The 26762-nt window shown below is 41.6% G+C and overlaps 2 protein-coding genes across 18 annotated transcripts in view; one reads left to right on the top strand and one right to left on the bottom strand.

The window, feature by feature from the left end:
- Positions 1–1173, bottom strand: part of ezh2 (enhancer of zeste 2 polycomb repressive complex 2 subunit) — a 7047-nt gene extending 5874 nt beyond the window's left edge. The window contains exon 1 of one of the 2 annotated variants that reach the window (XM_025054784.1): positions 508–1173. The gene's annotated coding sequence lies outside the window, so the exon portion shown is untranslated. The remainder of the gene's footprint in view (positions 1–507) is intronic. The other variant, XM_008307889.3, reaches the window with a different exon arrangement.
- LOC103377190 (LIM zinc-binding domain-containing Nebulette) overlaps positions 1–26762 on the top strand; it is a 46597-nt gene that overhangs the window by 2737 nt on the left and 17098 nt on the right. For 6 of the 16 annotated variants that reach the window (XM_017031553.2, XM_025054771.1, XM_025054773.1 and 3 more), the window contains exons 1-44: positions 14209–14239; positions 14420–14530; positions 14621–14729; positions 14935–15045; positions 15142–15252; positions 15387–15500; positions 15576–15686; positions 15871–15981; positions 16067–16177; positions 16265–16375; positions 16470–16580; positions 16684–16791; positions 17554–17664; positions 17803–17913; positions 18008–18115; positions 18208–18321; positions 18424–18534; positions 18617–18727; positions 18980–19090; positions 19175–19285; positions 19469–19579; positions 19711–19821; positions 19908–20015; positions 20327–20437; positions 20789–20899; positions 21000–21110; positions 21191–21301; positions 21795–21899; positions 22003–22113; positions 22626–22733; positions 23353–23463; positions 23565–23675; positions 23758–23868; positions 24111–24221; positions 24329–24436; positions 24644–24754; positions 24841–24948; positions 25196–25306; positions 25386–25496; positions 25633–25743; positions 25830–25931; positions 26042–26146; positions 26248–26361; positions 26553–26657. In XM_017031553.2, the coding sequence (XP_016887042.1) occupies positions 14637–14729; positions 14935–15045; positions 15142–15252; positions 15387–15500; positions 15576–15686; positions 15871–15981; positions 16067–16177; positions 16265–16375; positions 16470–16580; positions 16684–16791; positions 17554–17664; positions 17803–17913; positions 18008–18115; positions 18208–18321; positions 18424–18534; positions 18617–18727; positions 18980–19090; positions 19175–19285; positions 19469–19579; positions 19711–19821; positions 19908–20015; positions 20327–20437; positions 20789–20899; positions 21000–21110; positions 21191–21301; positions 21795–21899; positions 22003–22113; positions 22626–22733; positions 23353–23463; positions 23565–23675; positions 23758–23868; positions 24111–24221; positions 24329–24436; positions 24644–24754; positions 24841–24948; positions 25196–25306; positions 25386–25496; positions 25633–25743; positions 25830–25931; positions 26042–26146; positions 26248–26361; positions 26553–26657 (4608 nt within the window). In that variant the 5' untranslated portion in view covers positions 14209–14239; positions 14420–14530; positions 14621–14636. Of the gene's footprint in view, positions 1–2604; positions 2859–4260; positions 4356–9779; positions 9865–10869; positions 10978–14208; positions 14240–14419; positions 14531–14620; positions 14838–14934; positions 15046–15141; positions 15253–15386; positions 15501–15575; positions 15687–15870; positions 15982–16066; positions 16178–16264; positions 16376–16469; positions 16581–16683; positions 16792–17553; positions 17665–17802; positions 17914–18007; positions 18116–18207; positions 18322–18423; positions 18535–18616; positions 18728–18979; positions 19091–19174; positions 19286–19468; positions 19580–19710; positions 19822–19907; positions 20016–20326; positions 20438–20788; positions 20900–20999; positions 21111–21190; positions 21302–21794; positions 21900–22002; positions 22114–22625; positions 22734–23328; positions 23464–23564; positions 23676–23757; positions 23869–24110; positions 24222–24328; positions 24437–24643; positions 24755–24840; positions 24949–25195; positions 25307–25385; positions 25497–25632; positions 25744–25829; positions 25932–26041; positions 26147–26247; positions 26362–26552; positions 26658–26762 lie in introns of those variants that run through there. The other 10 variants (XM_025054780.1, XM_025054782.1, XM_025054774.1 and 7 more) reach the window with 9 other exon arrangements.

Raw genomic sequence — 26762 nt, forward strand, 5'->3', positions numbered from 1 at the left:
GCATCAAGAAGAGAACGTGGTATCACTCTGCCAAGTACTGCATCCATTTCCAAATATGTTGTCATTTAACCATTAGAATTATGTTACTAATAGTAAATAAGAACATCAAAACATACCCTTTGATTACTTATATAATTTATTGTAGGTAATCAACCAGCGTTCCTAGAAACTGGGTGTGTACATCTACTACATTGTTTTCCATAACAAACAAGAGTCAGCAGTCTAATTTATGGGTGAAGTACGCCTGAGTTTAGTTAGTGCAGAACCCACTTTTGTGGGAAAGGCTAAAACAGTTTTACCACAAAGTTGTCTTTAACAGTTTTACAGTAGTGTCATACTTAATTCTGAAAGTATTTACAACATAGGTGAAGAACAGTGACAGGGACACGAGAATTGACACGACACCCCGGTGAGTTAGCTAACAGTTGGTGAGTTAACAAAGACTGAAGCATGGAGAACAAAGCCGAATTCATTTAAGTTAGAAATAGACGTCCGGGAGACACTGACAGTGCCTTCTACCTGCTCAGTTGGGTCAGTGCTCATTCAATCGAGGTATCCGAGATGGACAAGTGAAACCCGGTCTCACTCGTCCTTTGTGTTGGAGATTAGCTGTGGGTTAGCTCCGGCTAATTTGCAGTTAGCTTCGGAGGAAACAGCGGTTCACTTTGTGCTTAACCGGATTTAGGTCCCTGGTACGTGGAAATAGTAAGAAGGCACAGCACTTTAAACTGAACTAGAGAATCAAAGACTCAACGGTTTGTAGCGATTAAAAAAAAGACAGAGTCAATAAATAAAGTAAATATTTCTTAGTTTCCGCTACTCCTGAGCTTCTAACTGCAGCTCGCCGGCCTCCACTCGCCGCCCACCGCAGCTACTGCCGAGTTGAGAGGCGCCAAACGTTTAGACCAATAACAGAGCCCGACACTAAGTCTAGCATGTGTCGCGAAACATGGTTGATCATGTCGTGTTGGAGATAACCAATAAAAATTAGAGCCGTGGTTTGGGGGGCCTAGCAAGAGGGACATGTGAACAATAGTGATGTTGCCTTTACGTGCTGCCAGAATTACTGGAAATGCGAATTTCCAAAACAAAAATTAACATGAATTGATTTTTGGCCCCTTTTAGCTGTTCAGTAGATTATACTTATACTACTATGTTGTTTGATGTAAAACTGGTGATGTGCATTACCTTTTCCCCTTTGTTCTGTAGAAAAAACTTTCAGCCTTTTCCGGCATAATCGTTATAGAACGTGAAGTGTGAGCGGATGTTGTATTATACCATCCTTATATATATATATATAACATGCTTTTGTATCGTTGAAATGTTACTTATTGTACCACCGAGGTACAATAAGTAACAGGCAGTACTATAGTACAATAAATACGAGGTAGTAGTACTACCTCGTGTTCAAGATGATTTCGAAACTTGATGGAGTCACTTATCTGACGTCAGAAACCCATATTTGCTATAATTTCGACTGTACATGAACACAGCGCGTGGATTCCCTAAGTTTAGATAAATGTATTTTAAATGTACCCAGGCTAGCAAACAAAAACAAATATTTGCTGATTCTGTGAAGAGAATAATTTTGGAAAATTATTAACTTCGATCGAGCTGCAATAACAAATCGAATAAATTTGCATTGTCATCTACCGGCATCTTGTGGTTTGTTTGTTGATTGCAAGCATCAAAAATACCTAGATTCTTGTTTCTCTATCATGGGCTACTGAAGAAAAATGACTAAAGATAGCTGGTGGATAAATAGTCATTTTTGTTTTATACCACTACCTGAACTTGAATTAAAACCAATGCTTAGATTTAAAAAAAAAATCCTGACTGTCTTAGTCGAGTTGCGAGGTGTGTACTATATTTTACAAATCGCATTTGGGCCTCTATTAAAACGCTATCATATGGTTGCCTATAAATTGTTAATTTGTATTGGTATTGGTATCCACATTATGTGTCCTATTTAATATATCTGCATTACTAAAACGTCACTTCAAATACAACTTAATATAGATAGAAGTTAGGATACAGGATGTGTTTGCCGATGCCTGTGTCCCTCCTAATTTTCCTGCTCCATTACTCTTTAACTGCAAATTGATTCTATTTATTTATTTATATAAATATAATGTTCACATTTCTCAATCTTAGAATGCCTAGTCAGTCGCCACACTTCCATTTTCTGCCTGTTTTGTCGTTATATTAACTAGCTGTAAGTAGTGTTTGACGTTTCCGCCGGATGAAACATTTAACCCTGATTAACTTCCAGGGTTAAAGTTTCAAGACGTTTTACTACAATCGAGCTACAGCCGCAGCACGGCTTTAATCCAAAATTTTAAAAAATAATTTATCATGAAAAACAAAATACTCATCGAAGACACCCCTATCGATTCTCTTTGCCTCTCTAAAACACGAATTTATCGCCGTTTAACTTTAAGTACGAATTACCCTAAGTATTTAATTGGTTAGACGAGGACTAAGGTAAGAAGAATGTTCCAGTAGTTTTTTATTTTTTCAATCAGTTCATATTTTGTTTTCAGGTTCCTTACACGCCCTTATTTTGAAAGGATGCTATGTGCGCTTCCTGTTTAATTTCCGATAGCTTGTCACTGGTGGCATCATTGGCTACAGAAGCTCAGACGCGACCCCCTGGAAGCAGAAGCAGGAGAACCTGTGCGTCTCGTCTTTGCGGCAACTTCTTCGCGTACCTGTGGGAATTCAGTGTTTTACATCGAGGGCTCTGCCGCGGAAGTGTCCGCTGCAGTGCAAAAAAAACCCGCCGGAGGATGAACCCGCCGTGCGCCCGCTGTGGAAAGATCGTCTACCCGACGGAGAAAGTCAGCTGCCTGGACAAGGTGCTCACTCTCCGTTTAAAAAATCTGCGCACAAGTAGTTTTAAGATGGAAAACGGAAACTACCGTATTTTCTACCAATTTTGCGCACACGTTTCGTAGGATAATATAAACAGTTATAGCTACTAACGTACAGTCGAGGACAAACCTAGTAAATTACAAAATGTTATACAAGTATTTTAAACATGTTATCTTTATTTAGGAAACTTGCACTAATTAGTATTACTCACAACAACAACAACAAAAAAGCTTAACAAAATGTTTCATGTTAACAGTAATTCTCCTGCCCTTTGGGAAAAACTCAACAAAATATGTTTTTATGTTTTAATGGGAAAACAAATTACATGCAAAAACAATCAAACATTTCCAAGTGCTAGGAACAGCACTGAGAAATTTTGGACATTTAAACACATTCACACAGCACATGAGAGAACATGCAGACAAACTTGAAGATTTTTATTTTTTTAAATTCCAGGGGGAAAACATGAGAGATTTCTCTGAAGGGCCTAGACCAGAAGTCCAGTCTGGAACAGAAAAATGAACAAAGTCACCGGGGTCTTGTACAGGAAGGGACTGTACAACAATAAAAACCAAACAACAGTTAGAAAACAGAACTGAAAATGTTTAGACAAGGAAGCGTTAAATCTAAAGATAGAAACAAAAACAAAAATGTAAAAACTCTACAATTTGCATAGTTAAATGTAGAGGGAAAAGAGAATGGAGCAGTGTTGAGTGTAAATGCTCTTCTGTCATCCTCCTATTGCCTAAAACTATCTGTAAAGGGAGAGGAGATGTTATATATTTTTATCTTATAAATGTTTAGACATAATTAACCTTAAATTTCTGACCAGCCACTTGGTTGTTTTGCCTGGCTGCTCCAGTGTTACATAACACCGATAAATGATTAAAACATTTTCAGCCGTCTAATGCGCTGGCTGTCTGTCCCGTGAGGCGTCGGATGACACACCAACAGCAGGGAGGCGCTGCAGTGTTTGGTGTGAAAGGCTCACAACAGCATTTATAAGTCACAAATTAAACACCGAAAAGTTTTCTTCTTCGTCTCTGGGATAAAAGCCTAAAGAAAAAGTGGTATTTCGTGTTATTTTGGGACAAATATAATTTAAAGACAAAGTCTTAATTCACTGATTACAAGTGAGTCGATGTTCCACTGCTGCCCGCAACATTACGATTATGTAATACATGATTTTTGGTTTTGATGAATTACATTCTCAGTTACACAGACTGACCAGGCGAGGCAGCAGTGCACCGACACCACCGGTGACTCTGACAGCTAAATCGCTAATTTTCTCTGTGCACTTGAACTTGGTTAACGCCAAGATCTGTTGAATTTAATTCTCATCCATGATTTTGTTTGTGTCTTTGTTTGTATGTATGTGCACATCAGAACTGGCACAAAGGATGTTTCCACTGTGAAGTCTGCAAGATGACGCTCAACATGAAGAACTATAAAGGCTATGAAAAGAAACCATACTGCAACGCGTGAGTTGACACCTGTTTGTCTTCTTGTTGTGTTTTGTTCTGTACCTTTTGGGCTATATTTTACTCAAAGTTGCTTTTGCTAATATTATCCTATTAGCTTAGATGTGGCAATTCATGGTTAAGCAAAATATATAGTTTTGAAGGAATGCTTAGAATTAGTACTATTGGTCCAGCAGAGGGCGTTGAAATGCCAAAGTCAGATCAAAAAATAAAAATAAAAACTCAGCAATGTAAACAACTAAATTTCTGTTTATGTTTGACATTTACCATGTTGCTAAAGAAAAACTGACCATTGACGTCACATCCCATACTGGATTCCATCCCATACAAATTATAACACAGTATAGAATTCAACAACACACTTATTGTCAGGCAACGCATTTACAACCATAATCTTCGAGAAAAATAAACAAAAATGTAAGAAAACACAATGAAAAACCTATCAAGAAGTTTGCCTTTCTGTTTGCTCCCTTCAGTGACTCATTTTCAGCGCTGACTCATGTTCAGTTTCAGCAATGAACTGATAGAAAACACTGTTGGCTGAATCATAAACCTCATCACCATGGAGACCAGTGACAACCTTACCCTGGCTCCACTTTTGATATGTTTCGTTCCAACCTCTTCTAGCTGTTATGCAGTTCAACAACAGGACAAACTAGTTAGGAAAAGTCTCACTGTTTCACACCACAATATAGAAAAAAAGTGCAAAATAAATCCTGATTTAAGCTCGATTTGAACAGCAGTAGCTCCAGTTTGTCTGTCAAATGTTACATGTATAGTTTCTCTCAGTATGTTGTGACATTGCACTAAAATATGAGCAGATATATTTTGATCTGGAGAACATGGTCCGATTTTGCTGCCTTTATCATTTTTTATTATTATTTGTATCTGCACTATATTATAATATGTTTAATTTTTGTTTTTATTTTTAAACTCAAAATGTATTGTGGTCAGTTGTACTTAACATTGATTCAAGGCATTGATGGAGGGAATATTTTGTAATTCTTTCTCTATAAATTTGTTAAAGAATAAATTAGTAGATTACAAACAAATTTGTGGGTCATTCAGGTCAGACCTGATGCTCAGCAGCTAGTGTTTGACCTCAGCTAGAAAAGTCACAGCAACGTGTTAAAAGCTGCACAGGTTTTTCCACTTGACACAGAAGCAAAAACTACCAAGGGTTTGAATCTTCATTTGACCCTAGGGTCAATGTCAGGTCTTCAATACTGATGACGATGATAATGAAAAAAATCAATAAAAAAAACTCAGTTGGACTGTAACTGCACAGAGATACTGAGGAGATTTGACAAAGGACAAATCAGTTTCCTTCAGTGAATTTCAGCTTTAGTTTTTAAGTCTCAGTGTTAAATGTAAGGCTCAGAAGATAAACCAGTCACACACACACACACACACACACACATTTGGATGGGTGTTATTTCCGCCCCGTCATTTTTCCAGATGCTGTAATGATCATCTGTTTAGCCTGTCTTCATCTCACAGCTGGACAGCCTTTCTGACAGAAAGCTAATGTTCCTAAACCACTGACTGTCCCACACCCAAGTCCAGGAAATGAGTGGCCGCTGCCTCTACTGTCGCAGTGACTGCATCATTGCCGGTCCATTACTAAGTGGACGTGTGTTGTCCTAATTTGTTTAGATTTGCCTCCATGACACAGAGTGACCACAGGAGGCAGCAGCAGCAGGCTCCGAGCTGAATATCAGTTCAGTTTGCTTTTTTTTTGTTTTTAAAGATTTGTGCAGCACAACCTGAAAATCCTAAACTGTTCGCTTAAGCCAATCACACAGACTCTGTGGCAGGTCATGAGATGTAATCTGAAGTGTGTGACTTTAAGAACAACCGGGCTCTGATGCAAGATTATGTGTGATGTGGGTTTAAAAATAGCTTAGATTTAAGTCTTTTCTTGGCTATATATATATATACACAATAGGCTATATTTATTCTGATCAGCTTTTAGGGATGAAAGAGAATTGACTTTTGTTTTAGGAACCAACACATCATTAGCGGTAGTTGTGATTGGAGTGAAGGAAATCCTCCGTTGAAATTCCACAGCGCCTCCTGCTGCTGCTGTTCGTATGAGGCAGATAATCAAGTCATTGACAGACCTCTGATTGTTTTTTTTGTTGTTTTTTTTTACACATGTTCGTCATCGTCACGGTTCTCATGCTAACGACGGTTTAGCAGCTCAAAGTCTTGTGATCGCGTCTGTGTGCGCTTATGTAACGCCGCTGCCCACGTAACCCACATTTCTGCCCCCAGTCTTTTGTTGTGCTGCAGCGAGAGCAGCTACAGAAGAGAAAAGAGAGAGAAAACTCTGCAGCTCTTCAGAGGATTTTAAACCCGAGTGCAACACATGGATCTCAATCATCCGACAGGATTTCACTCCAAAATAATGTATTCAAATGTATGGATGGTAGAAACAGTGGATCAACCACTGCTGTGGCGTTAAATCACTCATTTATTCAATGGACTTTTGTGTGGGAGAGAATTTTTTAAAATGTTCAAACCATGGCCTGGCCACAGTGTAACGGTGAGGTGTTTCCTGAACGCCGCAGGCTTATTGTGACCCTACAAACACACACACAGAGGAACAATGCACAACACCAGGATGCGTACATTTTATTAATGGATGTGTGTGTGTGTGTGTGGCCTGTGTCCGTCATCTTGTTTATCTGCTGGTGAAAGTCTCAGGGCTCGGAGGAGCCTGACTCTGAAAAACACTCTTTACTCTTTTGCTTTTTAAAGGAAAGAAGTAAATCAGAGCTGTTGGTTGACAGTGGGGACAGAGTGGAGTGGACTTGTCTCACCCTCCTCACCCTTTGTTCAGGCCCATTCATGTGTGAAACCCCTCAGTGTGTGTCCAGCTCAGCTCTTTATGTCTGGGAACGTCAGCTGCATCTGTGTTTTAGTTGTTGTTTTTTTTTCTGACTCTGAGGTTAAACAGTTTCTACTGCAGTTGTTCTGTGAAGGCAGAGTCTTCAGGGAGGTTTGTGGACGTGTCCATCTCCTATTTTGTCTTCCTTGTCCTTAAATACATTTTCAGGAACTTAATCGTCTCAAGAGAATGACTGGTTTTACAGCTGTTTTAACACGGTTCTTTTCTAAAGGGCTGTGAGCTGATCCTAACCCTCCACCTGCAGCTCTCGTCTTTCCATCACCTGTTACTTTGTCCTGATTATATTTAAATTGGCCTTAGGAGAGGGAGGGAGAGAGAGAGAGAGAGAGAGAGAGAGAGAGAGCTTTTACCACTTCACAAACTGAGGTTTTGTCCCGAGCTCCTTGTCGAGTCAACACCAGGTTTCCCTGGAAAGCTGTGTTTGTGTAAAACACACACACAGAGAGACGGACTTGGTCTCAAAGGATTGGGTTTCTCTGAGTGAACAGAGCGTCCATGGTGACCTGCAGCTACAGGAGCAGGTGAAGTGCAACCAGAGACCAACGTGACTTCATGCTGCACGTGCATGTGTGTGTGTGTTTATGTGTGAAGCTGAAACTAAATCTGTTCTCCGTGTGTCGTCTTCCTGCCAGAGGACGACTCAAACTCTACAGGGTTCCTTCATCACTGAGGAAGAAAAATCTGAAAAGAAAGTTGGAGGGAGGAGTGAGACCATGAAACTGCTGGTCTTTTAGACAAATAATCTTCCATCTGACGCTGATCTTAAAAATTCAACTCACCACCAAAAGTTTTAATTCAGATATTAATGGATTTCTTTAAAATGTGGAGATTAAGGGATCATCTACAAATAGTCAATCTAGATAGGAAAAAAATATACAGAAGGCAACATCACTGGACATGAAGACACCCCCTACAGGTGGTCCACTGAGAATGACTGGGGAGGGGGGCAGTGTTTGTGTGATTTGATGCTTCATCTTCTCATCCATCTGCAGCGTTTGTCCATCTTTTTGTGATGATGAAGATGCAGAGAACAGAGGTGGTGGGCGAGAGAGATGCAAAGTGTGTGGGAGAAAGTGAAGGGAGAGAGAATGAGTGTAGGAGGACGAGGAGGAGAGTGAAGGACAGTTTGCTGGTCAAACTGCTGCTGGCTTTGATGATTCACACACACACACACACACACAGTCCTCACTTTAACACTTGTTTGTTCACATTTACAGTTGGAGCCGAGGATGAATGTGGAGGTTTTTTGACGTGAAGCTGATGAAAAGCTCACAGTGGTCGGTGTGACAGACTGAATGGTTTTCACCTTAAGACATTGATTGGATGAACAGAGTTCATCCAATGCTGGTGCAGTGGAGTCATGCAGTGGCGTCAAAACATTAGTGGGAATTAAAGGTGAAGTGCAAAACAAATAGACAAATATTAGCCCACAATATGAGACACAGATAAATCAAATTTGACCCGGACTTTTGATGAAAATTAGCCACGAAATATCTCACTTGGCAGCGACATAAAAATGATGTTAATGTTTAGCAATGCTATGTCAATCCTAACCACTGTTTTGGCAAGAATACCTTAAAGAAAATCAGAGGTAGCTGAGATCTGCCAACATAATATTTTATGGAAAAATCCATCAAATGATTTGGAAATAAAATGTTTACAGCTTTCGATATGAGCCACTGATGTCATGGTTAGTTCTTTCACAGCAGCTCACTTCCTTAATTGTATAATTCCACCAGACTTTCAGTTACTTGTAGGGAGGAGGATTTCCTGCCCTTAAAACCCAGACAAAAGAAGCAGTTACACACACACACACACACACAAACGTTTAATTTAAGGCCATTACCCAAACAACAGAAGGTTAGCTCCGATGTTTGTCAAGTCAGGGTGTAGCTGGTTTTTTTTAATGTGTTGTGTTTATTAATTACATCATTGTTTCTGCTGATGTCATCAGACTTTTTTCATTTCCATCCTTTCAGCGTGACATTCAACTGACCTTATGTTGTAAAAAGTGCCATTTATTTTCCCAGGGAGTGCAGTTGTATTGGACTCCCTGCTGATGTTGGTCATGTTTGGGTCTGTCTTGTTTTTCCATTAACACATTTGTACGCTCAACGTTGACGTGAGCTGAAAGGAAACCGAATGGAAAACACACTCACACACACACACACACACACACACAAATATTAAGACTGTCTCCAACAGGAGGGTGATTTTTAAAATTTTTTTATTTAGCTAATAAACTTCCATAAAGAAGTTTTTTATACAAAACAGGTCTACTGCTGCCTCTTGTGGTCAGTTTGTGTCACTGAGGTAAACGCGAACAAAGGATTTCAGACACTAAATTAAAACAAAAATGTATCTGAACTTATTTATGTAAGAAAAGTGAACCTCAAAAATTCCCTCTGAGATAAAATTATAGAATTTCTCTATGGACCCTGGTGTGGCAGAACAACACCAGTCTGAAAGATGATTCACCTACGTTCAATCTTCTTGTCTTCCTTTCTCAGACATTACCCCAAAACGTCGTTCACCATCGTGGCGGACACTCCAGAGAACCTGAGGCTGAGGCAGCAGAGTGAGCTGCAGAGCCAGGTGGGTTGGAGCAGGAGCAGGAGATGAGGACATTTTTATATCCACTCTATACAGTGTCTCAAGCCAATGCTGTTATTGGGCCAAAACAGGGTGTTCACTTTATGCAGTGCAGTGACCCCTGCCTGCCACCAGAAGGCTCCAGGTTTAACTCCACCTCGTCCCTAAATCACTGTTTGTACCACTGTGTTAACCTCTGATAAAAAAGGGGAAGTGATTCCTCTTCTTGATCGGTTCATTCATCAAGGTGAACAGTAGGGGGTGTTGTCAAATTTATGTTTAAAACATTTTTATTTTTATGTAAAAATAGAAATGAAAAAGTGAACAGTTGGTAAAAAGTGGACCCAGAGACGGTGCTTTGTCCCATATGTTTTCATGCTGTGTGAGAGAGAGAGAGAGAGAGAGAGAACCTGAGTGATGACAGGACAGAAGCACAGATGTCCACTCAGCAGTCTGCAGTAGATGACCTGCTGTTGTTATGGTAAAAAATATGGTTAAATAACACATGGTTTAGGGACCGTCTTCTTCACTTTTGCACATTCAGAGGTGTCCCTAACCTTAACATCCTATTAATTTTGGAGATTTAATTTCAATTTAATTTGTTTACTCAGATTTAGAAAAGTTTTCTTATTATTTCTTCTTTCACAGAATGACTCCAGTGTTAGACGACGTTAGCTGTGACACAATAGGAACTGTTTTTTTCTGTCTTCAGCCTGAAGGCTGGTGTGATTCAAGTTCTTTTCATGTCATGAAGCTAATTGTCGTTTTGTTGAATGGGAGCCCTGTAATTAACTCCATTGTTTGATGGTATGATGGAAATGTTCCGCAGCTCTGGGTTTGATGACAAGGAACTGCACAGAATATCTCAGAGTTAAAAGTAGCCCGCCGACTAAAAACGTAAACAGTTTAACCAATGGAGTTAAGAACATGTGAAGACGTGATTGGAATTTGATCTGTTTTTACAAACTGTCCCTTTAAGACGTGCTCTAAAACCCCGTGTCTCTACAGGTCAAGTATAAGAAAGACTTTGAGGAGAGTAAAGGCCGAGGATTCAGCATCGTCTCTGACACACCAGAGATGCAGAGACTGAGGAAAACACAGGAGCAGATCAGTAATGTATGAACACACACACACACACACACACACACACACTGTTCATGGTCAGTGTTCTGTGAGAGTGTTTAATGTGAAGCTTTTGACTGAAATGTTTGAAGGGGTGCACTTTGGTCAGTGAGCACACACACACACACACACACACACTGGTGTTGCTGTCGTCCATTTGCTTGAAGAGGAGCTCCATCTGAATCATTAGGGTAAGTCACTTTTATTTTCTTTTTTTTAATAAATGCTGAGCCTACAAAAAGTTGTCTGTCAAAGTTCAGCAGTAAAATGATTGATATTTACGTAGAAACGCTGAGAGATTGTTAAAAAATAATCACAAAATGAGCCAGGAAAGACAAGTCAATTATGTCAACAAAGCAAATACAAAACGTATTGTAAAACTGCATAAAGTTAAGCAAAAAAATACCCATAATCCTCCAGTCATTTCAATTCTCCCCTCAGTGATCCTCCTCTCTGCTCTGTTTACCTGAGTGAGTGATCTCATTATTCTGCTGAGTTAATAATAAAACCGTTTCTCCCTCTCTCTCCTCTCTCTCCTCATTTAGCGGCTATAATTAACACACCGTCTCATCCAGCGCTGTGACGTTCTGCAGTAAAAGCCTCTTCACTTCATTTTATTACCGTCTATTTTAATGAGCGCTGCACAAGGAGAGGAGGAAGAGGAGGAGGATGATGAAGAAGAGGGTATCAGTTGGCTGAAATATTCATCATCTGTCCATTTAAAATGTATAAGACAGAGTGAGGGCCAGTGTTCCTGTCAGTTGTTTCTCTAACGCAGCAGGTTAGGGTTTGGCTCAGGTCGGGGCGTCGTCAGGTCGGGGTCCTGTTTACATCCTGGACCATCTGACCAACCTGCTGCCACTGCCAGGACACTCCTGCTGCCTCTCTGGCACAAGGAGAATGGCAATTAAAGAGAAGGTTAAAGAAGTGAGGGCATGTGTTGTTCTAGCCTTACAGCAGGAAGGTCGCTGGTTTGATTCCCATTGTAGCTGATGGTCTGTCTGTATGAAGTTTGCACGTTTATCCTCCTGTGTGTGAGGATTCATGAAAAGGCCGTTATTAGTTGCGAAATCATGAGAACTGGAAATGACTGAAAGAATGCAGATGCCCCCTTGTGGCAGTTCGCCATGTGCAATTTTATTTTGTCCAAATTGGTCGGGTGAATTAAAACTCTTTTCGGGTTGGTGTTGCATTCCTTCCACTGGAGTCACCTTCACCTCCTGAACCTTCACGCACACACACTCACACACAGTCACAGCCACGATAAGCTCTGGAGTAGCGGGCTAAATCCGGCGTAAAACGTTGATAAGACGTTCCCAGCAAATCGAGATCAGACGACATTCAGCCATGACACCGCGCAGACGAGGACGACATCGCTCAGAGCAGTAGTTTGATTTATTATACCTGGTTATTACTGTTATAATTCTATATAGAATATCTTATAATTAAAGGTCAAACAGAAAGTTGAGATCGCAGGTCGCCGGGATCCTGGGAGGAAGTCTGTGTCATTACCTGAGAAGGTGCCGAAGCCTTGGAGACCCATTTCTACCGAAACTCTTTAGATTGGACGAGGTGAGTGCACGACACTGACTCAGAGAGACTAAAAATATGGCTGCTGTAACTGCTGAGAAAATCCAATTTGAAGCTTCCACCAGCAACGCTGAGTCGGTGACCTTGAACTGTCGATAGTCCAGACGCCTCGACCGAAACTTGGATTGTTTAAGGACGACTGGTTAGAACAGCTCTGGATTTAGTTTGGATCATTTTATATTTTAGAGCTGGCCTTAAGGCTCTGTTGGCGTGGTTGGAGTTTTTAGGATGTTGTAAACTCTTTTTTCTGCATTTGTTTTTTAATTATTAAAATTAAATGTAAAGAAGCAGAAGTTAATTCTGAAGGTTTCCAGAACATTTTTTAACGTGCTTTCTTCTGACATTTACTTTCATCAGTGGTGAATATGCAGGAGGAGGACGTGCCGCCTGCTGTAACCACGCAGGATGGAGAGATTCAAAAGGTTACGAAAAAGCAAGAAGAGTTTTTCCAGGAAATGGTGGAAACAACAGTTAGAATTCGTGACATAACTGTGATTGAAACCAAAGAAGAAGAGGAGGAGGAGAAGGAGAAAGAAGACGCCGAAACAGAAGAGGAGAACGTCAAGAAGGAACAAGCAAAGAAGACTGAAGGAGAGGAGCAGGAGGAAGAGGAAGAGGAGGGGAGCAAAGAAAAGACGTTGCTAGGGCCTTGGGAATCTGAGGTTTGTCAAATCATGTTCACTGCTTTATCTGCTTCATCTTGCTGTTAGAAATAATTTTACCAAAGAGTAATAAAAGTAAATAAGGTTTAAAGACACTGATTGTCTCACACCAAAGTCCACAGAGAAAATCTGTGATTTTAGCTCTTTTAGCTGCTGGTCCACCGCTGCCCCCTGTGGTCAGTTCTTCACTCATTTGAAAAAAATCTGAGCAGATAATCTCAGCCACCATTGTCAGGAGTGAATAATTGTGTCCCTCTCTTTATCTATTCCTTAAATATTTCACACTGCGTGGCTGTTGTTTCTCTCCTTGATGCTGTTAATTATTTTAAATTCTCATGTTCTCATTATTTCAGGACTCGTCAGACACGCGACCTCCTCTGCCCGACCCGGCCTTCAACAGGAGGTGCAGTTTACTCGCCAGTGACGTAAGTCTGTTCAAATACGACACAGACAAACGTGGCACACTCTCCGAGTGCCAATCAAGTCACCAGTGTGTAATGTTAGTGAGATACGCAGCGTTTTTTTTCCTGTTTTTTATTTATTTTTATTCCCCACACCAACGGCTTGAAATGAGAAGCGTGTCAGTTCGACGCTCAATGGAGGTGAATGTTGTTGTTTGCTGCGAGACGTGGGCGGCTGAGATTTGGGGCTTCCAGCTGGGAGTCGAAATCTGGCAGCTCGGCTGTTCATGCAACAGCGTCATGACTCATCAGCCGCATTGGAAGTGAGAGAAGCTGCTCCAATAAAACAAGAGAAAGGAATTAAGAATATATCTTTTACGTCAGTCCACCAGCTGCTGCTATTCTGACGCTTACTGTTATAGAATAAAAATAAATTCATCGGGTTTTAAAAAGCTGAGTTTTTCCAAAATCATAGACACATTGTTGCTTTTTTACCAACAGGTGAAGTACAAGGAGGACTTTGAGAAGTTGAAAGGTCAGAGTAACTTTGTCCCTGGAGCTGAACTCATCCACTCTAAGAACATCAGCGCTGTCATCTCTGAGGTACAACCACAGGGACATGAACCTCGTGTTGAAACCACTGCACAGAAAAAAAACACATGATTATTGTCTGTGTCACGGACTAATGGTTAAACACAGTCCTATCCAAAGATAATGCAGATCTTTATCACTGATTCTCTGTTGTTTTGCTTCATTCATGGTTTAATCTGATGTTTGTTTCAGTCCAAATATAAGCAGGAGGGACTGAAAGAGGCGTCGCTGTCTCTCTACTCTGTGATGCCTGAGACGCTGCAGACCCAACACGCCAGAGAAGCATCAGAGCTCCAGAGTGAGGTAGAGAAAGTTCTACATAACGGGGTGTTTCATCATTAAAAGAAGAGAGGTTTCATTTTTGTTGTTTTGGTTTTTTTCTTTTTTTTTCAGATTAAATAAAGGGAATATGAAGAATGAGATTTCCTCCTCACTTTATGCAACGCTGCCGGAAACCACGGAGACACAGTTTGTTAAAGAGCTGACGGAGATACTGAGTGAGGTCAGAAGGATGGACGGATGGATGACACAAAGATGATGGATGTATGGAGGACAGATCAGGGATTGATCGACTGATGGATGATGGATGTTTGACTCAATGCATGGATATGTAGGTGATGGATGAGGAAAGGACAGATGATGGATGGGTTGATGAGCAAGAAAAAAGAAATTGTTTAAATAAGAAAGTTCTGTCGCTGTTTCTTTAGAAAAAATACAAGGAAGAAGGGAAGAAGGAGATGAGCAGCAGTTTCTACTCCCAGCTTCCTGAAACTACAGAAATGCAACTGGCCAAGACTGTTCAAGAGTTTCAGAGTGAGGTATGACCAACACTGTCACAGAAACCGTGAGGCAACAAAACCCAAACGACTGAGCCTTTACAGTGTTGTACCTGCTCCACTCTTTTTATTTTTTAGAAAAAGTACAAAGCAGACGGGAAAAGAAAGGCCTCCATTTCTCTTTACTCCCAGCTTCCAGAAACCCCAGAAATCCAACACGCTCTTGAAGTGTCACAGCTGCAGAGCCAGGTACTGTATGATGTCACAGCAGGCAGCAGCAGGGCACGTTTTTGTTTTTATATATCAAAGGATTTTATCAAAAATAATTTAAACTTATCCAAGAATTAGCAGAGAACATTTAGCAAAAAATTGGTGTTTTCCAGGTGAATTACAGTCCTAAGACTTTGGCCAAAGGAGCTCCGTCCTCTCTGTACTCCCAGCTCACTGACACCACTGAGATCCAGTTTGCCCGAGAGATGAGGGAGATGCACAGCGAGGTAAAGCCTTCCCATCAGCCTCCAGTCGTGATTTAATCCACATACTGGTCTTAAAGGTTCATATTTTTTACTCAGAGTAAATACAAGGAGGGCGGGAGGCGCAGCCTGTCGCAGAGTTTCTACTCTCAGCTTCCTGAGACCAAAGACACTCAGTTTGCTAAAGCTGCGTCTGAGCTGCAGAGCCAGGTGAGTTGACAAGAGGGCGCTCCTCTTGAACCTCTTGTGGCCACCAGGGGGCAAAATCTACAGTTATGTTGTGGCCACCAGGGGGCAAAATCTACACCCTTAAAGTAAAAAAAAAAGATTAAAGAAGTGAAAAGGAAAGGAATTAAAAGTAAGGAAGAATAATTGACTTTGTGTTTGTGTTCAGATGCGTTACAGGGAAACAGGTAAGAAGGACAACAGCTCCAGTCTTTACTCTCTTCTGCCTGAAACTCTGGAGACGGTTCACGCCAAAGAAGTGTCCGAGCTGGTCAGTCAGGTACGGCTGCTCACATTTGAACCTTACGTTCATTCATCTGAACATGTTAGAGGCTGATTTTCATCATTTTCGACGTGTTTCTCAGCTGAAGTACAGAGAAGATGGTGAGAAGGAGATGAAGATGAATCTCTACTCTCTGCTCCCTGAGACCCTGGACACTCAGCACGCCAAAGAGGCCTCGGAGCTGCAGAGTCAGGTCGCTGCTCAATGTTGGTTCAAAAATCATCACTCAGCTTCTCAGTATGGAGTCGTTGTCATTTCATAGTTGTCTCTTTTTCTGCAGGTGAAGTATAAAGACGAAGTGAAGCAGAAAAGTCATCAAACTTTATTCCATCGACTCCCAGAGACGCCTGAGACTCAGCGGGTCAAAGAGGTGACGGAGCTGCAGAGCGAGGTACGGAGATGACGCTGACGTCAGCTGTAACACCTGAACTGTCCCGCTGAACTCAGAAGGTACTGATAGTGTCTGTGAATGTTCCAAACCTCAGACAAAGTACAAGGAGGCGGGAAAGAACGAGTGCAGCTCCTGCCTGTACTCACTGCTGCCTCACACCATGGAGACGCAGCACGCCAAAGAAGCTGCGGAGCTGCTCAGCGAGGTCCAGGGTCTTCTACTGCTGGAGACATAAATCTGTGACTTTATTTTCCTCCACCCTTAACGCTCACTTCTCTGACTCTGCCGCTGCTGATGTTTTTCTACAGGTCAAATACAAGGAGAGTGTGAAGGACATGTCCAACTCTCTGTACTCCACCATGGCTGACACGTCAGAAACCAGCTTTGCCCGAGGAATGATGGACGTGCTGAGTGAGGTGAACACAGTCAACATTCAACTAAGAAGTGGCAGTGGATGCTAATCCTTACTGTACTGTAGCAGCCTGTGTTGTTTGTTGAACAGATTATTCTGCGAAATACTAAAAATGTAAGGATTGACTTTCACAAACTGCCTCCAACATCATGTTGATTTTCGCTCACATGGACTAATGAAATCAGTGTGTTCTACTGCCTCATGTGAATTCCAAAGACAAAAGTGTTGATTTTCGCTCACATGGACTGATCAAATCAGTGTGTTCTACTGCCTCATGTGGTAATATGTGTGAATCATTATCATTATTCATGCTCTTAGGTCAAAACTAACAAACTACCACTTTGGTGCTGACAAACTGGAGCTGCAGGAGGTCAACAACTCCTGTGTGCTGTAATTTAAATCTCCTACTTTCTGGACTTTGTTCCTTAACAATAAATAATCTTCAACCTCAAACACATTGAAATGAGAGCAAATGAAAAAAAAAAAAGAATCCTGTGATTCATCTAAAGTAGAGCAATTCATTAGACATAAATGAACGCAACCTTCTATCACGCAGCCGTGCCTTTGATGTGTAAGTTGTTGTTAGCGGCCAAATTAGCATCAGCAGCAGCATCAAAGGGGAACCAAACAAGAGCGATGTTAATATCATGCCATCTGATGCTGCAGGGCATGATGGGAAACTCGTCTTAGCGCTAAACATCCTTAATCCAGATCTCCATCACAGTATTCCTCGTCAATCATGTAAATTCATCCTGATGTTTTTCAGAACAAGTACAAGGAGGCGGGGAGGAGGGGTCTGTCTCAGAGTCTGTACTCTCAGCTCCCACAAACCTCCGACACTCAGTTTGTGAAAAGTGTGTCAGAGCTGCAGAGTGAGGTGAGGGGCGGGGGGAGGGGTTGAATATTCTAACGATTAAGAAATCCTGCAGAGGGAGGGGTGGAATATTCTAACGATTAAGAAATCCTGCTCTTTTATACTCTGATCCAAACGTTTTGGTTTGTTGTTGTGGTACAGATGAAGTACAAAGAAGCAGGAAGGAAATCAGCAAACACTTCTTTATTCTCCACATTATCAGAGACTCTGGAAACACAACACGCCCGAGAGGCTTCACAGCTGCAGAGTCAGGTGACAGGCCGGCTCCCTCCACACGGGTCACAGATGTGTACATTTATTTACTCCGTCCATGTGATTAATAACGTCACAACTGCTCCGTCTACAGCTGAAGTACAAACAGAGTTCACAGAGCGACGCGTCCAGTTTGTACCATCAGATGCCAGAAACCATTGAGACGCTGTTTGCCAGAGAGCAGACGGAGATGCTGAGCCAGGTGACAACGCAGCAGATTCTTCACATTGTCTTTACATCAAGAAGACAGACTAATGATGAAGGGTTTCTCACCTGCCTCTTCATTATCACCAGGTCAAATACAAAGAAGATGGAAGAAAAGAGATGAGTGTGAATCTTCTTTCTTCAGCTCTGCCTGAGGCTGTGGAGACACTGAGGGTCAAAGAGCAGCAGGAGCTGCAGAGCCACGTATGTATTTATATCTGCTCTACATGTCTGACTGGTCTGTGACTGTGTTTCTGGAAGAAGTGAAACAACATGGACCTCGTTGATGTTTTCACTGTCTTTTAGAGTAAATACAAAAAGGACAGTAAGACGCAGGCGTCCAAATCTTTGTACCGTCAACTTCCTGAAACACTGGAGACGCAGCACGCAAAAGAGGCGACGCAGCTGCAAAGTCAGGTAAAAACACACACACACACACACACACAGAGGAGTGAAGCTTTTTAAAACACACTCACTCTCAGTTTTTTTTCCTCTATAGAGAGCGTACAAAGAAGCAGTGAAGAAGACAACCTCATGTCCTCTGTACCATCAGCTGCCCGATACTCTGGAGACGCAACTAGCACGAGAGCTAACGCTCATGCAGAGCCAGGTACGAACGCAGAACATTCAGTGAATCGACTTTGAGGAAAATAAACTAGTCTAAAGCAGGAGCTGAAAAAGTCACCGTTTGTGTAGATTAGCAGCTGTTGGTTAATGTTAGCTGCTGCGCTAACCTTCGGATCAAGAGCAACACATTTTGTTTGTAAACACAGGCAGCTGATGTTTGCAGCATCCCTGAATGTACAGATGTTTGTTTTACAAAGAAATAAATGTGGTTTAATGATGTTTGTTTTTTTTGCAGAATAAATATAAGGAGGATGTGATGAAGAGTCGCTGTCAGACACTGTACAGTCAGCTGCCTGAAACTCCTGAGTCACAGTTTGTTAAAGGGGTTTCTGAGCTGCAGAGTCAGGTGACTGACACACACACACACACACACACACACACACATAGCATCAGTAAAGAATGACTTTAATTCACCTTCTGGCTTCAACAGATTAAGTATAGGACGAGTGGAGGTCAGGGGGTCGGCAGCTCTTTATACTCCACCATGGCTGAAACTCTGGACACTCAACACGCCAAGCAGGCCTCACAGATCCAGAGTCAGGTGATCAAACCCTGCTGATAATCTCACTGTCTGTCCAGCAGTAAAGGAATGTGAAGTAGAAAAATAGATTTGAGGAAAATAGAGACTGTCATTGATGTCAGTGTGTGTGAAGAAAAATAGATTTGAGGAAAATAGAGCCTGTCATTGATGTCAGAGTGTGTGTCTGTGTGTGTGTGACTGTAGATCAAGTACAAGGAGGGCGGACAGAAGGAACTGTCTTCTTCTCTGTTTTCTACACTTCCTCAAACTCTTCAAACGGAGCTGGTGAAGGAGGTGACAGGGCTGCAGAGTCAGGTGTGATGATCCCAGAGCAGCTCCTCCTCAACAGCACATTTGAGTCACTTTCTGCAGCGCTCCTCTCTGTGCACACATTCTTTTTATATAAAACACCTGTTTTTTTTTTCTCTGTTTTCTGTGTGGCGCAGGTGAAATATAAAGAGGACTGTAAGAAGGAGACGGGATCGTCTCTGTACCACCTCCTGCCTGAGACGGCAGAGACACATTTCGCAAAAGAGATGTCGGAAATCCAGAGTGAGGTTAGGTCAACGTTTTTTTGCACAACATTTTTACGACTGCCTTTTCTTTTCTGTTTTTGTTCACTGTTCAGTTTTATCTCCTCCAGGTGAGGTACAGGAAGGACAGGGAGGATCTGAGCGACACGCTCTACTCTCTGCTGCCTGAGACGCTGCAGACGCAGTTTGTTAAAGACATGGCTGAGACACACAGTGAGGTGAGAACTGGGATCAACTGGGAGGAAAAGTTTGTAGGATTAGTTGATAAAAGTCAAGAAAGACATAATTAATATAATTTACATAATTGAGTTAAAGTTGTTTTTAAATCAATACAATATCTGAAGGAGGTTCAGCTCTGACCTGGTGCTGATCATTCATTGGTTAAAGCAGTGATGTCACAGAGTGGTTATTATCAACAGCCAGTGGAATTTCAGCCTGATAAGGCCTGGTCAGTGGTGATGAGTGTCTGTTGACTGTGTCAGTCCAAGTGTTGTCTGTATCTGGAGAAGACTCTATTGTGTTTCTTCAGGTTAAATATAAACAAGAAGTGAAGCAGCAGACGCCGTCGTCTCAGTTCACCAAACTTCCCGAAACTCTGGAAACTAAACGTGTCAGAGACGTGACGGCCCTGCAGAGTGAAGTGAGTCTTTCTGCCAGTCTTTCTTTTATTGTCTAACTGTTTTATTCTTAATCAAAAACCCGTACCCTTGAATCAACATCATCTTTTTTTTACTAATTGCCTATTTGTAAATCTTTGGTCTTCAAAACAGATATTTAACTAGTATAATTTCTTAATTCTTAAACGTTATTGATCTTAAAATGTTTGTCTGTTTGTGTGTCTTCAGTTTCAACATAACATTTTTGATCCTTTTTATCGTCAAACCTTTTTATCCTCATATCAAAAAAAAATTGTTCCTCAGCCATTTTTATTTCTTTACTTTTTAAGATGAGTATTTTTTTTTTCAATCAAACTTTTATTTTTAAATAACAGAAAAACTACAAAGACGAGGCCAGGAAGGAGCTGGTGACTCCGGTCTACAGTCACATGACTGAAACTTCTGAGACGCAGTTTGTTCGACAGATGACGGAGCTGCAGAGTCAGGTTCAGCTTTTTACACTCTACTTTGTTCCTTTTATGAGTGAATGAATGAATGAATGAATGAATGCTTAGTCCAAAATCTCTTTGTGTCGTGATTTTCCAGAATAAATATAAAGAAAGTGGGAAGAAGAGTCGGACGTCCAGCTTGTACTCACAGCTGCCACAAACCAACGAAACACAGTTCAACAAAACTCTTTCTGAAATTCAGAGTCAGGTGATTTTACATGTTTTTGTTCAATCTGAACTGTCATTCTGTTTGAGACTTAAAGTCCTGATATTTTGTCTATGTTTCAGGTTAAATATAAAGAAGCCGGCAGGAAGGACACGTCGACTGCTCTGTACTCAAAACTTCCTGAGACTCTGGACACGACACACGTCAAAGAAGCGACACAGCTGCAGAGTCAGGTATGAAACCACCGTGACACACATTCAGGTAAAACCGTGAGGGTTGGGACTCAGTCCCTCTCCAATACATAGGTCCATAGAGAAAACTAGTAACTGAAGCAATCAGGGACACAGCTGCTCTACAGCAGCCTCCTGTGGTCACTTTGTGTCACTGAAGAAAATCTGACTTGATTTTCACTGTTGACATAAATAAGTATTACCTCCATATTTGTGTTTTTATTTATTTATTATTTTTTCTCCCAATTCACATGAATGACATAAACGGACTGTAGGCGGCAGTATTACGCCGATGTAGATTCACTGCACAGCACCAACAACCATGAGTTACTGTAAACACTGTATGTTGTATTTTTCACTCACACCTCAGTTAGAATATATTTAGAATTCAGCTTCCAGTTGGTATTGATTTAAAGTTAGTTCTGTGTGTTGTTTATTATCTGTTCGTGAAGGTAAAGTACAAACACTGTGTGTTGTTTATGATCTGTTCGTGAAGGTAAAGTACAAACAGGACAGTAAGACGGACGTCTCTTTGTACCAACGTCTTCCCGAGACCTCAGAGACCCAGCAGGCCAAGCAGCTGAGAGACATTTTCAGCCAGGTGAGAGACGTCACCATTACCATCATCACAGAGCAGCACATCAGGCCAGCATCTGTACAGTAAAGGTGGTAGTTGAATTCCCTCTCTTCACCTTCTGTCTCAGGTGAAATACAAAGAGGAGGCCAAGAAAGAAGCTGCTAAGACCCTGTACTCACAGCTGCCTGAGACCACCGAGTCACAGTTCGCTAAACACGTGTCTGAGATACAGAGTGAGGTGAGGGGCCTGACGCTAGCATAGCAATGTCGGACATTAGCTGAAGTGTAGCTAGTAGCTTTAGCTAAGTAACTAAAAATACTTTTGGAATTGTCTCTTTGGTTGGCACAGAATTAGATTCGATTTTGACAAAAAAGAAGAATTTGTAATGTGATCAATAGTAACAGAAATGGAGTAAATTATACTACAGTTGTTGCCAAAATAGCTAAAAGTTATCTTCAGTGGAGCCCTGTTTACCCAGTAGATGCTAAAATAAAGCCAAAAAATAACACCAACATTATTTTCTTAAAATAAAATAATTAATGTTCGGCTCAGGTGTACAGGAAAAGAGTGAACAGCTAAAACTGCTGGATATGTAGCCACGATAGCCTAAAATTAGCCAGAAAGACATGGGATTTATTTTATAGATTTATTTGAAAATGTGCTGCTGTTGTATGTAAGTTGTTACACAGCAAAAATATGTCGAGTTGTGATAGAACTCCTACACTTTAAAAAAAAAATTTAATTTTCAGACCTCGTACAGGAAGGACAGAGAGGAACTGTCCACCACTCTGTTCTCTCTGCTGCCTGAGACTCTGGAGACACAGTTTGTCAAAGACATGGCTGAGACACACAACGAGGTGAGAAATGGTCACGGTCTATTCTGGTCTTTCCTAATCACAAACACGTTCGTAGCTGCTGATAGCTGCTCTACTCTCCTCCCATTCTGAAGGTTAAAGGAACACTTTAGGATGTCCACAGAGAAAAGAAAAGATTTTTACACACTGTTCTCATACTGTGTCTCCTGTTTGTCGATGAGCTAAAATCACACGTTTTCTCTGTGGACTTTGGTGTAAGAGACTGAGTGTCAGGTTCCTGTTGGAAAAAGTTGTCTCACAGCAGGATGAAGCACTGACATAATATATTTGTAAACATCAGCTGGCATCTATCGTCTCTTTAGACCAGTGATCATCAACTGGTGGCCCGCAGGCCAAATACAGCCGGCTGAACCGTCTAATCGGGCCGGTGATCGGGCCAATAATGTTTGGCACAAACGTGATTTTTATTTAATTTTATTAATTTTATTAGAAATTCTGCTCCTCTGACAAATATAGCAATAATGTTCGACACAAACGGGATTTTTATTTAATTTTATCCGAGTGTCCAGCCCACAAAGTTCTCAGGACAGGGAAATTCTGCTCCTCTGACAAATATAGCCGGTGACTCCTGTTTTAGACTAATTAAATAAAGTTCCTGCAGATGAAGTACAAGGAGGCAGGAAAGAAGGAGGCCAGTACTTCCCTGTACCATCAGCTTCCTGAGACTCTGCAGACGCGTCACGTCAAAGAGGTTACAGAGCTGCAGAGTGAGGTACACACTCAAACACACACACCCATCAAAAGATGTTTCTGTTCTATCTAATTATCTTTAAGGTGTTAATCTTATTTCTGCTGCTTTTTATTTTTTTTTAGAACAAATACAAAGAGAGTGGTAAGAAGTCGCTCTCCTCCAGTTTGTACGCTCAGATGCCACAGACGACCGAGACGCAGCTCGCTGCTAAGATGACGGAGCTGCAGAGTGAGGTGAACACACACACACACACACACTGAACCACTCACCGGGGGAAACATTACCAGTGTGGAAATGATTTTGATTTGCTTCTAGAGCAAATACAGAGAGGATGGAATGAAGAACCTGGGCCACAGTCTGTACTCTCAGCTGTCGGAGACCACAGAGACTCAGTTGGCCAGGAGTCTGTCTGAGCTACAGAGCGAGGTCGGAGCCAAACCCTGTACTTTTAATGGTTTTACGATAAAACAAATAGGACTTTGTATTTGTCCAGGATGAAAAGTTGTTTTTCTGACTGACACTTTGTCATTTTTATAACAGTTAGTTCACAGAATTTCAACCAGGCCTATGGTTGATCTAAGTTTCTTGGTGTAAACAAATAACCTGTGATTATGACTGTAAGACTGTAAGATGTGACCTGTGGTGTGTGTGTCTGTGTAACGTTTTAGGCCAGGTATAAGGAGGCCAGCAGGAAGGAGGCGCAGAGCTGTCTGTACCATCATCTTCCTGAGACTCTGGAGACACAACACGCCAAAGAGGCGGCGGAGCTGCAGAGTGAGGTACACATGTGACACTGCTGGGTCATAGAGGGTGTGTGTCCTGCTGATGTACATCAGTGGACTCTGGTCATTATGAGCAGCTGTTCCTTCAAATGGTTTCTGTGCAGGTGAAGTACAGAGGCAGTAAGAAAGAGCAGAGCACGGCCCTGTACTCAGTGCTGCCGGAGACAGAGGAGATGAAGGTGGCCAAAGCTGCCATGGAGATCCAGAGTGAGGTCAGTCCTCACCTCAGCCAGGGTCAAAGGTCTCGTGCTCTGTAATACCTGTAATGGTCCATGTTAGATGGGACTGACATTATCACAACAATAACTTAAACCGTTCTTTAAAAAAACAATTCTAGGTTTGACAAATACAAAAATAGAATGTCAATATATATATATAGTCAATATAATATAAAATGTCAATTTTTTTGGTTTCCTCAGAATAAATACAGACAGAAGAGCAGGCAGGAGATCAGCAGCAGTGTGTTCCACCACATGTCTGAGACCAAAGAGATGGAGTTTGCTAAACAGATGTCAGAGCTCCAGAGTGAGGTGGTATCTGTGTGTCTGTGTCTGTCTGTGTGTCTGTGTCTGTATTCTGTGACGTTGTACTAATGGAGTCCTAATTGGTCTAACAGAGCAAGTACAGGAAGGACAGAGAGGAACTGTCCACCACTCTGTTCTCTCTGCTGCCTGAGACTCTGGAGACACAGTTTGTCAAAGACATGGCTGAGACACACAACGAGGTGAGAAAAGAAAACAGTGAAAACACATCAAATTAACTATCTAAAATTTGTCTACCAAAAAATACAAGAGACCACGATAAAAACAAATTACAATAGGAAATAACAGTCTATGAAGGACGCTGCTTAAATGTGGTCAAGTATGGCTTTGTAACAAATTATGATGATTTTGTTGGATTGTCCACCAGGGGGCAATAATACTGGTCTTTTTAAATCAAACATTTGCTTTTTGTTATTGTTGTTTTGGCAGAATAAATACAAGGAGGCTGGTAAGAAGGAGCTGCTGAACAGTTTATATTCTGTGCTGCCTGAAACCAAAGAAACCCAACACGCCAAAGAACAAAGTCAGCTGTGCAGCGAGGTGAGGAGCGGGCAGGTCAACTGAGCTGTGCTCTGATTGGTTCTTCAATGATGTTGGTGTTTGTGTGTTTTATTTCCAGAAAGCATACAGACAGGAGGGTAAAAAGAAGGCGGGCAGTTGTCTCTACGCTCAGATGCCTCAGACCATCCAGACCGTCTTTGCTAAAGAGCTGTCCAAGACTCAGAGCGACGTAAGTTGGGAAAGAAAAGAACAGATTATTACTGTCAAAATAGATGAACGTTCCAACTGATACACCATGATAGCCACCAGAGGGCAGGGCAGATAACAAAAAAATCACCTCTGCCTCCTCTGCCTCCTCTGTATAGAAGTTCTATAAAGAGAAGTTTAACCGTGAGAAGGGAAAGTCCAGCTACACCAACATGACGACGCTGCCTGAGGTGGAACACGCCATGGAGGTCAACAAGAACCAGAGCCAGGTTAATCCACACACACCCCTACACTGGGGTCAACTACAGTTTATAGTTACTCAGATCATGACTGTGACGCCCTCTACTGGTGACAGGTCAGCTACAGGAAAGGTAAAGAGCAGCTTCATCAATACAACGCAGTGTCCGACAGACCTGACATCATCAACGCCACCAACGCTGCCAAACTGGCCAGTGACGTGAGTAAACCTGTACCAACAGACCAGTCTGGACTACTGGGAAAAAAAGTTAGGCTAATGTTTTGTTCAAGCCGATGCCTGTCATATATTCTGTGTGTGTTTTTTCTCAGGTGGCCTATAAAAACAACAGAAAAGCTCCAGGTTACAACGACAGTTCAATTTTGGACAGACCTGACATTCAACACGCTAAAGAGGTTTCCAAACTGACCAGCCAGGTAACACACACACAAACACACACACACAGTTTAAACTGGACTATACCTGTAAATACCTGGATCTGAACGCACCTCTGTGGTAATTTGTGCGCCTCCTGCAGGTGAAGTACAGGGAGAACTTTGACAGAGACTTAAAGGGACAGAAACCCTGTTATAATCCTCTGGACTGTGTTTCCTTCAAACACACACAGGCTGTTGCTGATTTGGCCAGTCAGGTGAGAGATACATGGTCACATGATCAGTGTCATGCAATTTATGTTGGATTATTTGAGGTGAGAATAAAAAAAAATGGTCACATGATCAGTGTCAAACACTGGAGACTCAGGCTGTGACTGTATGCAATTTATGCTGGATTATTTGAGGTGAGAATAAAAAAAGTACAATTTTTGAATGGATTGATTTTCAGGTGAAGTATAAAACCAACCAGAATCAGAAACCTGAAGGATGTTCAGAGCTGCCCAACCTGCTGCAGCTGGAGCACGTCCTCAACGCCAGCAAACTTCAGAGCAACGTAGGAACATCTATGTCACCAGAGCAGCACAAAGATTGAATTAAATAATTTGTTCGTTTAGTTAATTTTAAACTAAAATCCCAGATTTCCTCCATGGTGTGGGAT

This window comes from Cynoglossus semilaevis, chromosome 3 (genome assembly GCF_000523025.1).
Source record: "Cynoglossus semilaevis isolate Cse_v1.0 chromosome 3, Cse_v1.0, whole genome shotgun sequence".
NCBI classification, from domain to species: domain Eukaryota; kingdom Metazoa; phylum Chordata; class Actinopteri; order Pleuronectiformes; family Cynoglossidae; genus Cynoglossus; species Cynoglossus semilaevis.